Source organism: Carcharhinus amblyrhynchos, chromosome 9 (assembly GCF_965287045.1).
Source record: "Carcharhinus amblyrhynchos chromosome 9, sCarAmb.v2.hapA, whole genome shotgun sequence".
Taxonomy (NCBI): Eukaryota; Metazoa; Chordata; class Chondrichthyes; order Carcharhiniformes; family Carcharhinidae; genus Carcharhinus; species Carcharhinus amblyrhynchos.
In genome coordinates, this window is record NC_137332.1 from 2,332,033 (window position 1) to 2,346,239 (window position 14,207).

Genomic DNA, 14,207 nt, shown 5'->3' on the forward strand with positions numbered 1-14,207 from the left:
TTTCTGCACTCTTTCTAGTTTAATAATATCCTTTCTATAATAGGGTGACCAGAACTGCACACAGTATTCCAAATATGGCCTTACCAATGTCTTGTACAACTTCAACAAGACGTCCCAACTCCTGTATTCAATGTTCTGACCGATGAAACTAAGCATGCTGAATGCCTTCTTGACCACTCTGTCCACCTGTGACTCCACTTTCACATGTTCATAGGATCTATGAACATGTACCCCTAGATCTCTTCATTGTGTAACTTCCCCAATGCCCTACCATTAACTGAGTAAGTCCTGCCCTGATTCAATTACCAAAATGCATTAACTTGCATTTGTTTAAATTAAACTCCAAGTGCTATTCGTCAGCCCACTGACCCAATTGAACAAGATCCCGCTGCAATTAGAGATAACCTTCCTCACTGTCCACCATGCTCAGATTATAGAGATAAGGAGCGGGAATAGGGGCTGGATGAGGTTACAGAGATGGGAAGGGTTTGGAGAGGGTTACAGAGTTAGGGAGGGTTTGGAAGTGGTTACTGAAATAGGGAGGGTTTGGAGGGGGTTACAGAGATAGGGGATATCGGGGTTGGACTCCCGACTCCTAAACTCACTCCCTCAATTAATGAAGGCCAGTACACCAAACACCTTCTTGACCACATCCTCCACCTGCAAGGCTGATTTAAGAGTCCTATGGACCTGTGATCTGGGTGGTGAATGCAGATTTAATAATTTTTACAGAGATTTGGATAAATACTGAAGAGAAAATAACCAGGGCTATGGGGAAAAGAATAGAGAGAGTGGGTATTAATAGTTTTTAGGTGTGGGGACTTGCTTTGTTTTCAAATATAGGGGCAGCTGAGACTGCTCCCCATGTTGTGGAGCTGCATGATATCTGTCTCTGCAATTCAAATTTGTAAATGTATAAAAACTTTTGAGTGTTCTGGCCTTTATGAACGGGCTATCTGAGTGAGAGCAGGCAATGGCCTAGTGGTATTATCACTTGAATTGTAATCCAGAAATTCAGCTTATGTTCTGGGGACCCAAGTTCGAATCCCACCACTGCAGGTGGTGGAATCTGAATTCACTAAAAATCATCTGGAATAAAGAATCTATCAATGACCATGAAACCATTGTCGATTGTTGGAAAAACCCACCTGGTTTACTAATGTCTTTCAGGAAAGGAAATCTGCCATTCTTACTTGGTCTGGCCTATGTGTGACTCCAGAGCCACAGCAATGTGGTTGACTCTCAATTGTCTTCTGAAAAAGCTGAGCGAGACACTGAGTTCAAGGGCAACTGGGGACGGACAATAAATGCTGGCCAGCCAGCGACACCCATGTCCCTTGAATGAATAAAAAAAAAACTGGATAGCTATTTGGAAGAGGCAAAATAGACACTAGCCTCCCTGTGGTCAGATTTGAAACAGGAGTGGGACTGTCCTGACAAGGTGGGAAGTATTGACGCAGCTCAGGGTCCCCTTTCAGTGCTGGAACAATCTGATTGTGTATCTGGCATCTGTTGTTTTTCTCAGCACCATTAACTCAGCAACTCTCGCTTTGCTGGTTCAAGGACTCTTTGTTGAACATGTTGTTTGTAAAGCCACAGTTGCCTCAAACAATTAATAAATAGTTAGTTCATTAACATCATGCCTTTTTGACCTCAGGATATCCCAAAGTGCTTTAGAGCCAGTGTTTTTGAAATATTGTTGTAATGTAGAAAAGTCTGTGGGATCTTCATCCATCTGAGTGCCGATGGGCCTCATTTTAATGTCTCGTTGAAAGACAGCACCTCAGACAATGCAGCACTCCCCCACGTTGTTCATGTGCCTGACACCAGACTCCCGACTCAACTGCTCCACAAGGGCAGGAGTCTTAGCAGTGTTCAAGAGCAGAAGGATCTTGGGGTCCGGGTCCACAGGACTCTTAAATCGGCCTCGCAGGTGGAGGATGTGGTCAAGAAGGCGTATGGTGTACTGGCCTTCATTAATCGAGGGATTGAGTTTAGGAGTCGGGAGGTAATGCTGCAGCTTTATAAGACCCTTGTCAGGCCTCACTTGGAGTACTGTGCGCAGTTCTGGTCGCCTCACTGTAGGAAGGACGTAGAAGCTATTGAAAGGGTACAGAGGAGATTTACAAGGATGTTGCCTGGATTGGGAGGCATGCCTTATGAAGATAGATTGAGGGAGCTGGAACTCTTCTCCCTGGAGAGACGAAGGTTGAGAGGCGACCTGATAGAGGTTTATAAAATGTTGAGAGGAATAGATAGGGTGGATTCTCAGAGGCTATTTCCCTGGGTTGAAATGGTCGCTACGAGAGGACACAGATTTAAGGTGCGGGGAGGAAAGTACAGAAGTGATGTTAGGGGTAAGTTTTTCACTCAGAGGGTGGTGAGTGAATGGAATCGGCTGCCGTCAGTGGTGGTGGAGGCAAACTCGCTGGGGTCTTTTAAAAGACTTCTGGATGAGTATATGGGATTGGGGGTTATAGATAGGTCTATGGATTGGTAGGTATTCATGTGATTGGTGCAACTTGTGGGCCGAAGGGCCTGTTTGTGCTGTAGTGTTCTATGTTCTATGAACAAGGATGAGACTCCTAATGGGACAGCAGAAATGCTTTTCTGGTGATGTCAAAGCGTCCCTGAAGACATTCCTAAAGTGTTTCCGACTGATGGGAGACCCTGGATTGTGGTCGGACAAAACAGAGAATGTTCATTCGAGAAAGCACTGAGCACGTCAAATGAATTCAGCTGCAGAGACAAAGCCAAGATGTCAAATGGAGCTCACAAAGCTCCCAACAACTCATCCAGGCATTCAATCATAGCTGATAAGTTTCTCGACCCCATTCTCCAACCTTTTCCCTGTAACCTTTGATCCCCCTACCAATTAAGAACCCATTTATTTCTGTCTTCAATCAATGACTTGGCCTCCAGACCTTTCTGTGGCAATGAATTCCACAGATTCACCCATCTGGCTTAAGAAATTCCTCTTCGTCTTGGTTCTCAAGGTCGTCCCTTTACCCTGAGGCTGTGCCTCAGTTATCGACTTTCTGGCACTGGAAATGATTTCTTAGTCCAAGATCAACATTTTAAAATAAACCACAATTGATATTTCATTTAAAAATTAAATGATGTGAAAAAATGTGATTAAAATCTTCCACTTCCTCATTGTCATAATGTCTATACAATTTACATCTCCATTCTCAGTAACGAATCCATCATTGCTGGAAATCTAATTTAAAACCCAAAACCTTTCCTTCCTTTCTGCAGAGTTGTGCGATTAATGGAATTGACCTCACTTCCACCAAAACAGACACAGAAGAGAAAACGGGTTTCAGTCCGGAAACGACCCAGATTAAAGGACCTGATTAATGTGCCAAAAGCACCTACCCAAAGGTAAGATGACACAGTACAGAATGAGACCATTCTGACCATCATGCCTGTATTGGTTCTTTAAAGGAGCTACCCAATTCGTCCCACTCCCCTGCTCTTTAGCCCCCAGTCCTGAAATTAGTTTTTATCCAGTATTTCCCAATTTCCTTTTGAAAGTTATTCTTGAATCTGCTTCCACCGCCCTTTCAGGCAGCACATTCCAGATCACAACAACTCACTGTCTCAAAAGAAAAATCCACACCTCCATACTTGTGTAATGAATACAAAATGTAATGTTTGATTTCTCTGCTATGTTGTTAACAAATGTAATTTCACGTCGGTATGGAATCTGTCACAGGCTTGAGAAGATTTAGGCTCCTCAGCTCCTAAGCCCAGCAGAGTTTCTCAGCTGAACTGGGTTCTATTAGCTAACGGTGGACTGTTTATTCACAGTTGCCCAGTGCACACACCAGGACACCTTTTATCAACACACCCCAGCAGTGTCCATGTATACTGTGATCACGCTTACCACTGCACCCCTTACCTGTTCTGAGTGTAGTGATGTCCTTGTAAGCCGCTGGGGTGAATGAATCAACACCATTTTGGGAACAATGAGGGGACAGTTAAATTCTGGTTTCTTCAGCAGATGCCACATCCCAGGAATGTAGATAGAAATATAATCCTGGAGAGTTTGCAATTCAGTCCTTTGACAAAAACTAGAAAAATTGTTTTTCAAAAATTTTTTTTGCCTCTTATCTGTTGTAGATTAATTAATAGAATATGCATGGCATGCAGCACAGAAACAGGCCATTCGGCCCAACTAACCCTGCTGGTGTTTATTCTCCACTTGATTCCTCTCCCACCCACTCTCCATCTCACTCTGTTAGCGTAAGCTTGTCAGAAGCTATAACGAAGACATCCTACAGCACAGAATCCACTGAAAGCTCATTTCCGCCCTCTCCCTTATTAAACTAAATTGTATTTAGAAGGCAGTGGGTAAATATAATCTTGCAAATTATAAAATGGTAGTGTTTGGTAACAGATACATTCTTAAAATTACTCATTTTGAAACACATTTTAACCTGTAATTTTCATTTAATTTTTCCATTGAACAAATTGGATGTTGTGCATTGTGAAGCACATAGAACATTACAGCGCAGAACAGGCCCTTCGGCCCACGATGTTGCGCCGACCAATTAAGAGAAAAGCAATGACCCTCTAACCTAACCCAATCCCTTTCCATCCATAAACCTATCCACGGACCTCTTAAACGCCCCCAAACTAGGCGCATCTACAACTGCAGCAGGCAGGGCATTCCATTCCCCCACCACCCTCTGGGTAAAGAACCTACCTCTGACATCCGTCCTATAACTACCACCCCTTAATTTAAAGCTATGTCCCCTCGTGCTAGCTTTCTCCATCCGAGGAAAAAGGCTATCACTGTCCACCCTATCTAAACCTCTAATCATCTTGTATGTTTCAATAAGGTCTCCTCTTAGCCGCCTTCTTTCCAACGAAAACAACTCCAAATCCCTCAGTCTCTCCTCATAGGACCTTCCCTCCATACCAGGCAACATTCTGGTAAACCTCCTCTGCACCCTCTCCAATGCCTCCACATCCTATAATGTGGGGACCAGAACTGTACACAATACTCCAAGTGCGGCCGCACCAGAGTTGTGTACAGTTGCAACATGACGTTGCAGCTCCTAAATTCAATCCCCCTACCAATAAACGCCAAGACACCGTATGCCTTCCTAACAACCTTATCGACTTGATTTCCAACTTTCAGGGATCTATGCACATATACACCTAGATCCCTCTGTTCGTCAACACTATTCAGAGTCCTACCGTTAGCCCTATACTCTACACATCTGTTATTCCTGCCAAAGTGAATTACCTCACACTTTTCCGCATTAAACTCCATCCGCCACCTCTCGGCCCAGCTCTGCAACTTGTCCAAGTCTCTCTGTAAACTATGATACCCCTCTTCACTATCTACCACTCCTCCGACTTTGGTGTCATCAGCAAATTTACTAATCCATCCTTCTATACCCTCATCCAGATCATTTATAAAAATTACAAACAGCAGTGGCCCCAAAACAGATCCCTGAGGCACACCACTTGTAACCGAACTCCATGACGAATACTTCCCATCAACCACCACCCTCTGTCTTCTATCAGCTAGCCAATTCCTGATCCAATTAACTAAATCACCCTCAATCCCATACATCTGCATTTTCTGCAGAAGCCTTCCATGGTGAACCTTATCAAACGCCTTACTAAAGTCCATATATACCACGTCAACTGCCTTACCCCCATCCACCTCTTTGGTCACTTTCTCAAAAAACTCAATAAGGTTAGTAAGGCACGACCTACCCTTCACAAAACCGTGCTGACTATCTCCAATCAATTCATTACTCTCTAAATAACTATAAATCCTATCCCTAATAATTTTTTCTAATACTTTGCCCACAACAGAAGTAAGACTCACGGTCTATAATTCCCGGGGAAGTCTCTCTTCCCCCTCTTAAACAATGGGACAACATTCGCTATCCTCCAGTCTTCTGGCACTATAACTGTGACCAACGACGACCTGAAGATCAGAGCCAGAGGCTCTGCAATCGCCTCTCTTGCCTCCCAGAGAATCCTAGGGTAAATCCCGTCCGGCCCAGGGGACTTATCTATTTTCAAACCCTCAAGAATATCTAGCACATCCTCCTTATCTACTGCAATACTATCCAGTTTACAACCCTGTAACCCAGTGTTCTCCACAACTACATTTACGTCTCCCTGCGTGAATACCGAAGAGAAATATTTGTTCAATGCCTCTCCAATCTCTTTCGGTTGCACTCATAACTTCCCACTGCTGTCTCTGACTGGCCCTAATCTTGCCCTATCCAATCTTCTTTTCTTAACATATCTAAAGAAAGCCTTAGGATTCTCCTTAATCCTATCAGCCAAAGTATTCTTGTGTCCTCTTTTAGCTCTTCTTAACTCCCTCTTTAACTCCCTTCTGGCTAATCTGTAGCTTTCCAGTGCACTACCTGAGCCGTCAAGCCTCATCCTGACGTAAGCCTCCTTTTTCCTTTTAACCAGCGAATCAACTTTAGCGCAGAAGCAAAATGCTAAGTTGATTTATTTTCCTACTTGCTTCCCATTCCTGATTCACTGCGTTTAGTTAACAGCTCCATTATCCTGGTTTTTGCGAGTATTAAGATGGTAGAAGATGAACTGGCTTTTCCAATTCTTCTTTTTATTTTGTGAAACTCAGTAATCATCCAGCACACAGACTGAGCCAACAAGCAGCAGTTAACAGGATGTACAGTCACCACTGCTGTCATCATCTCCACTGATTCCGGACAGTGACTGGAATTGTGAAAAAATGCCATCCACAGTGACTCCATCAAACACGTCAAATAATGTTAAAGATGCTGACTGGGAGCAGCTGATTACAGAATCACTTCCCTGTTCAAAAAATGGCTCTGTTTGTAATGAGGTTTAAAGATCTCAGTTTAATGTTGGACTAGCCCATTGATTGCAGTCAAGACTGCCTGTACTGTCCTCATGGAGCCCGGCTCCAGTATCTCCATTGTTTAAGCTCATGAATTAGTGAGAAAACAAAAAACAACTTTCTAGAACAAGAAGGAAAATAGCCTAATGCCCCTGGAGGAAAATAAATGACTTGGGAATTGAGTATGAATAATTAAGGTATAACTTTAATGGCTCGTGTAATTATCACAGGCAGAAGGGGGTCATTAATTAGATTGTAGATGGGTTGTTTAGAAAGACAAACTGATAATAAAATAACTTTTCAAAGAATTCGTAATTACTCATGTCAGGAAACCTTGTTTAAAGGAAGGATCTTTGAAGGAAACAATTAAGACTATTTTGTAAACAGATGGTTCTCAAAGGATTGAGGAGCAGATACAAGAGTTTGTACCTGTGCTATACAAACTAAGCTGTTTTAAAGGAGCATTGCCTTCACAAGGTAATGGAGAGCTTGAAACAGTCTCACAACAGTCTCACCTGAGGAAGGAGCAGTGCTCCAGAAGCTCGTGATTCCAAATAAACCTGTTGGACTTTAACCTGGTATTGTAAGACTTTTTACTGTGCCTACCCCAGTCTAATGCCAGCATCTCCACATCAAGGAGAGTTTGAAAGATATTGAAACTAAAACAATGCATTATGTTTGTGGTATAGCCCCACCAGTTTTGCTTTTCTATTCCATTTTCTTTCATGGAATGTAGGCGTCGCTGGCAAGTTCAGCATTTATTGCCTGTCCCTAATTGCCCTTGAACAAGTGTCTTGCTCGGTCATCTCAGAGAAGCAGTTAAGAGGCATACAGCATAGCATGAAGCCCTTTGGCCCATTGTGTGAAATTGCTGAGAGGATGTTCCTCCTCATGGGACAATCTAGAAGAGTCTTGCTGTAATGGTGATTGTGAAACTATTATTGGTTATTGTAAAAATCCATCTGGTTCACTAATATCCTATAGGAAAGGTCATGAGGATTAGCCTGGGCCTCTAGATTGAGTCCAGGGACATTACACTAATGCCACCATCCCTCCGAATATGAATCTGCTGAATAGGAATTCTGTTCTGTATACTCCTCCATCGGGTTTCTTTCGCGAATCAAAGCGTGTTGGTGTATACTTGAGAAGGAAGGTGATTGTTGCAACATGTAACCTGACCCTTACCCCGGGGAAAAATATCCTTCACTCAAAAGGTGGGAGATGTCATGTCATGGATTCATTGACTGCATTAAAGAAAGCAATTTGATCCACTGAATATATTTCAGCTCTCTGTAGAAGAATCTAATCAGTCCCACTCCCTCACTCTACCCTGTAAGTCTACAAGTGTATTTCCTTCAATTGCCCATCTAATTCCCTTTTGAAATCGTTGATTTTTTTCAGTTTCCACCAGTCTCTTCGGCAGCCAGTTCCAGGTCACCGCCATTTACTGCGTAACCCTCACGTTCCTCTGCATCTTGTCCAAAACCTTAAATCTAAATCCCTAATCCTTGTATCATCAACAAATGGGAACAGCTGATCTTTGATAGACTTAGATAAGGTCGACATAATCTTGTACACCTCCATCAAATCTCTCCTCAATCTCCTGCGCTCCAAGGAGAACAGCCCCAGCTTTTCTGACCCTTACCTTGTTGCTAAGATCCCCTCATCTCAGAACCATTCTGGTAAATCTCCTCTGCATCCTTTCAAGGGCCTTCACATCCTTCCTGAAGTGTGGTGACCAGAACGGGATGCAGTGCCCTAGCTGTGGCCTAACAAAATCTTTAAAAATTCAGAGAATTTTCCTGCCTTTGTCCTCAATGCGTTGGTTGAACTTTCATCATCTGCTGTGGTGGGGTTTGATTCTGGGTCTCGAGATCTTGCTCTGGGTCTGGTTTACCTGTTACTCTGATAACAATACCACTATGCCACTGCATCCCCTAATGAACTGTGTGCAGCGTAATGGAACCTAAGCAAACTTTTCATTTCTTGACTGCAATGCCCCCAGTGCCTATGCCTGGTAAATGGAGCTGACACCATTGTAACTGGGAAGGACCATCACATCATAAAAAAAGAGCAGGAGAAGGCCATTCAGCCTCTCAAGTCTGCTCCACCATTCAGTAAGATCATGGCTCGTCTGACTGTGGCCTCAACTCAATTTTCCTGGTTGCCCAGCGGAACCTTTGACTCAGCTTTGTATAAATTCATTGATCCAGTCTCTGCTGCTCCCTATGAAAGAGAATTCAGTTGTATAGAACGTTGGTTAGACCGCGTTTGGAGTACTGCGTCCAGTTCTGGTCACCTTACTACCGGAAGGACGTGGAGTCTCTGGAAAGGGTGGAGAGGAGGTTTACCAGGATGTTGCCTGGCATGGAGGGGCTGGGGTACGAGGAAAGGTTGGAGAAACTGGGACTGTTCTCCTTGGAAAGACGGAGATTGAGGGGGGACATGATAGAGGTATATAAGATACTGAAGGGAATAGACAGGGTCAATAGTGAGAGACTGCTCCCTAGATTGGTAACAAATACAAGAGGACATGATTTAAGGGTGAGGGGGGAGAGATATAATTTGGATATGAGAGGAAGGTTCTTTACGCAGAGAGTTGTGGGGGTATGGGACGCGCTACCGAGTAGGGTGGTGGAGGCGGGAACGTTGGACTCGTTTAAGGTTCAGTTAGATAGGCACATGAGTGAAACGAGGATGGAGGGCTATGGTAGGGGTATTAAATAAGGGTTAGAACCTCGGGAGAGACCGGAAAGGCAGGCTTGTGATTAACGTTTTTGTCTTTTATTCCGCAGGTGGAGGTCCACCTCGTTGTCAAACGAGGGGCATGCACACGGTGGGTCGTGCGTGGGCTACTCTTGGAGGTTCCAGGAGTGGCCTAGTACTTCGTGTTGGTGTGTGTGCTTGATCCTGGACCGGTAGAAGGGCGCCGCAACAGCTCGGTGACTAGCACTGCTGGCTGTGCAGACACATGGATTTGGGCCTGTGTCTGTGGGAGTTTGTGCATTCTCCCTGCGGATGCGTGGGTTTCCTCCGGGCGCTCCGGTTTCCTCCCACACCCCAAAGATGTGCTCTTAGGCTGATTGGTTTTACCAAATTGACACTATTCTCCCCTGAATCTGGCTAAGTCAGGGGTTCTATTCGTAGACACGCAGGGTAGAATAGGTGTAGGGTGATGCGGCGGCGCGGGCTTGTTGGGCCGAAGGGCCTGTTTCCTGTGCTGGGTTGTTCTTTGTTCTTTAATTCCAAAGACTAACAGCCGTCGGAGAGAAGAAACTGCTTCGCCTCCATCTTAAATCAGCAACTCTTTGTTTTAAAAGTGTGCCCCCTAGTTCTAGATTCTCCCGTGGGGAGGAACATCCTCTCAGCAATTTCACACAGTGGGCCAACTGGCCTTGTGCTGTGCTGTATGACTCTACTTACAGTTAATGTAGAGCCAAGCCTGCTCAAAATCACTCATTCTTCGAAATGGAGAATGAGACTGGGTATAAACAACCTCATGGTGTTCTGGGTACAAACACTCTCAATTACCATTAGTTTGTATCTTCCTGTGCTATTTCAGCTCACATCCCGCAGTGCCACCGTCTGAAGTTTTTGACCAGCCACAATCTCACGGTCCAAAGAAAATTGAATTTCATATCTCTGTCGACGTTAACAGCTTGTTGGAGGGAGGAGGGGAGCAGCGACCAGGTAGGTTTTTTGTGGATTTGGTCTGAATTCCTGAATCGGCTGTTTAAACCCTTCCCCAGTTATTAAAAACAGTTATCTTTTTCTCAGAGCTTTTTGCAAGAAATTAATTAATTACTGATGTGTAACTGGCATATTGCCTGATATAAATGTGAAGAAAGATTCTCCTATCAAAGAAGACCAGCTTCAATCTCCAAAGCATTGGCTATCTCAGCCTTAGACATCTATTGGTGAATCTCTCATTCTTAACTTTGTCACGTCTAATCATCCCTTCAATAAAACGACTGACTGGAACATCAATTCTCATCAAAAGATTTGTGGAGTGTTGTGTCGTACAACTAGAGAGAGTTAGGCAGTGAAGGATACTATATAAATCCTAATAAATTTTAACTTTCAAAGACACATTGCATGTCATACAGCAACAGGAGCTCCTCTTTCATATATACACGCACCTATCTATATATATATATATATATATATGAGCAGAGATGAATCTCCAAATAATACACCGCCTGAATACAATTAATATCTAACTGATATCCAGCTCACACTGTTGATTTAATACAATTTCTCCTTTAAGATAGTGAGAATTATAATGGGAGATACATTAAGAACATAAGAAATAGGAGCAGGAGTAGGCCATCTGGCCCCTCGAGCCTGTCCCGCCATTCAGTATGATCATGGCTGATCTGTCGTGGCTCAGTTCCACATTCCCGCCCTCTCCCCATAACCCTTAATCCCCTCTCTTATCAAAAACCCATCAACCCGCGTCTTAAAAATATTTAGCGAGGTAGCCTCCACCACTTCAACGGGCAGAGAATTCCAGAGATTCACCACCCTTTGAGTGAAGTTCTTCCTCAACTCCGTTCTAAACCACCCCCCCTTTATCTTGAGGCTGTGCCCCCTAGTCCTACTGTCCTTTCTGAGTGGGAAGAGTCTCTCCACCTCTATCCTATCCATCCCAGTCTGGCAATATCTCAATTTTAAAACTTTTGTCTTCACTTTTTTATCTTCCACAGTCTCACCCAGTCACTAACTCTGCAATCTCCTCCAGCCCTACGACCCTTTTCAGACCCCGGCCTCCTTCCAATTCTGTTCTCTTGCTCATTCTCAATCTAGACTCACCACTAGTGACTGGACCTTCAGCTGCCTTGGGTTCCCAGCTTCTGGAATTGTTTCCCTAAATCTCCCTAGATCTCTACTCTTTTGAAGTGCATCTTAAAGACCATTTTGTTAAAGGTTATAAAGGTTATTTATTTATTAGTCAAAAGTAAGGCTTACATTAACACTGCAATGAAGTTACTGTGAAATTCCCCTAGTTAACCAAGCTTTTGGTCAATTACCCCAATACCTCCTTGTGTTGCTCAGTGTCTGATTTACAAAAATGTGAAGCATCTTGGAATGTTTTACTAGTTTTAAGGCAATGCAAGTTGTTAAGCAGTTAGTTATAAGCCCAGTCGCATTCTAGATGGAAGATACTGTAAGTGAATTGGAGGCTTTGATATGAGGCCATTGACTGTGATTTGTATATGGTTGGTGAACACTTTTTACCTGATATCACGTTTGCAGAGCCACAGGAGAGTTCTGAGTCTCAAAACTCAGGATTTGGAAAAATCCAGCCTATGCCTGTCTGTTCTAAAAGTGAAAGTGAGGAGGAAGAAGAGGAAGTGATTCCCTCTGAGTTCATTTCCAGGAAACAGTTGGCAAAGGGTCGAATCACCAAAGAGGGTAAGTGTGAGGGACAGAGACAGTGCCAATGTCCTAGTGTGAGGGGTAGTGAGTGTGAGAGAGTGTTTGTTAGGCTGTTGGTGTGAGGATTATTTTATGTCAAGGTGGAGAAATGTCTCAGTGTGTGTGTGAGGGGATTGAGGCTGGAGCCACTAGTGTTGAGGTGCAATAAGTGTCAGGATTCCATGGTAAACGACAGCGTGAGATGATGCGCCAGGGTACGTATTAGAGACAGCGAAATGTCCCAGCTCGTGTCTGAGAGCCAGGGATTTGGAGACAGTGAGTGTGGGATTGAGGGTCACAGCCTCGAGAGGCTGAATGATGCCTTCCTGTTCCTGTGATGTTGTTGTCATGCAGTTTGTGTTTGATTTGGAGCAGAAATGGAGAGCATGTCGATGTTTAAAAATTATGCTCCAGGTGAACCCACCTGTCGACTGTATGTAAAGAATCTGTCGAAGCAAGTTGAAGAGAAGGTAATCTCCCTCTCATTACTAGCTGCTTTCTCTTTTCAGTCTAACTTCAGTATGATCGTGGCGAAGTTGGTGCATTTGGTGTTTTCACATGTTAATGTCATTCCAGGACTTGAAGTTCATCTTTGGCAGATACGTTGATTTCTCATCACAAGCTGAAAGGAACATGTAAGAGATCGGAGTTCTGTTTCACTGATGCGGTCTTCATATTTCAATATCTAGTGAAATATTAAAAGTCATAGGTTTATTTTCCACCCCAAAGTGCCATTCTGAGGGGAGGAGGTTTTCACACCTGGTGCTGTACTGCAGAGAGGAGATTTTCACTCCCTGTGCTGTACTGAGGGGAGGAGGTTTCCACTCTGTGTCATACTGAGGGGAGTAGCTGCTGTAGCCTTGAACTAAACATTAAATGTGAATGTAAAAGTACAGTAAAAAGTCTCACAACACCAGGTTTAAGTCCAACCAGTTTATTTGATAGTAATCCCACAAGTTTTTGGAAATGGTGTTCCTTCGTCAGGTGTGTGGAAGATTCTGATCAAAGAAGGACATATAAAGACACACACCGGCATTTCTACATAATGTAAAAGTAGCCAGGGCACTTAATTTGTAGGTGAGCAGGGCATTTCATAAAAACAAGTTATCTGATCATTTTCATATTACTGTTTGTGGGATCTTGCTTTGTGCAAATTAGCTGCCATGTTTTCTAAATTAGGACAATGACAATGACTACACCAGAAATATTTCATTGGTTAAAGTATTTGGGTTGTTCAGTGAGGTTGGAAGGTGCTGTGAAAATGCAAGTCTTTATTGATTGCAGCAGTATCATGTAATAGAATCTCTGAGCCACACTGAATTTATTCTCCTGTTTACAGCTTTATTTAGCACCTTTTAAGGAAAGAAGTGCCCCAAGGTGCTTCACAGAAGTATAATCGGGTAAAATAATTGAGCAGGAAGAACACAGGTCCACATAAGAGAATGTTAGGACAGATAACTGAAAGCTTCTTCAAGAAGGAAAGAGACGGTTGGGGGGGAGGAGGAGAAAGTGCCAATAGAGCAATTAAATAAAAGCAAAATACTGCGGATACTGAAGATCTGAAATCAAAACAAAGTGCTAGAAAATCTCAGCACACCTTGCAGTTTCTGTGGAGAGAGAAACCGAGTTAATGTCTCGAGTTCATCTGTGTTCTCTTTTGACTACGGGGCAATTAAAATCGGGGATTCTTAGATGGCCAAATACCTTGGAGAGCTGGAGGAGTTTACATAGATAGGGAGGGTGTGGAAGCTGAGGAATGGTACAGAGAAGGGGGGGGGGAGTGAAGGGCGGGAGGAGGATTTGAATGTGTAAATGAGAATTTTAAGATCAAGATGTTGCTGAACTGACAGCTAGTATAATATATAAGCAAGCTAATATATGGTTCAGCTGATTTGAGAAGACTGTCTGATCTGACTTT

The 14,207-nt window shown here is 43.5% G+C and overlaps 1 protein-coding gene across 1 annotated transcript in view; it reads left to right on the top strand.

The window, feature by feature from the left end:
* Positions 1-14,207, top strand: part of rnpc3 (RNA-binding region (RNP1, RRM) containing 3) — a 39,245-nt gene that overhangs the window by 20,832 nt on the left and 4,206 nt on the right. Inside the window, exons 6-10 of the mRNA XM_080196447.1 lie at positions 3,259-3,384; positions 10,434-10,561; positions 12,128-12,286; positions 12,665-12,759; positions 12,866-12,924. Coding sequence (XP_080052573.1) covers positions 3,259-3,384; positions 10,434-10,561; positions 12,128-12,286; positions 12,665-12,759; positions 12,866-12,924 — 567 coding nt within the window. The remainder of the gene's footprint in view (positions 1-3,258; positions 3,385-10,433; positions 10,562-12,127; positions 12,287-12,664; positions 12,760-12,865; positions 12,925-14,207) is intronic.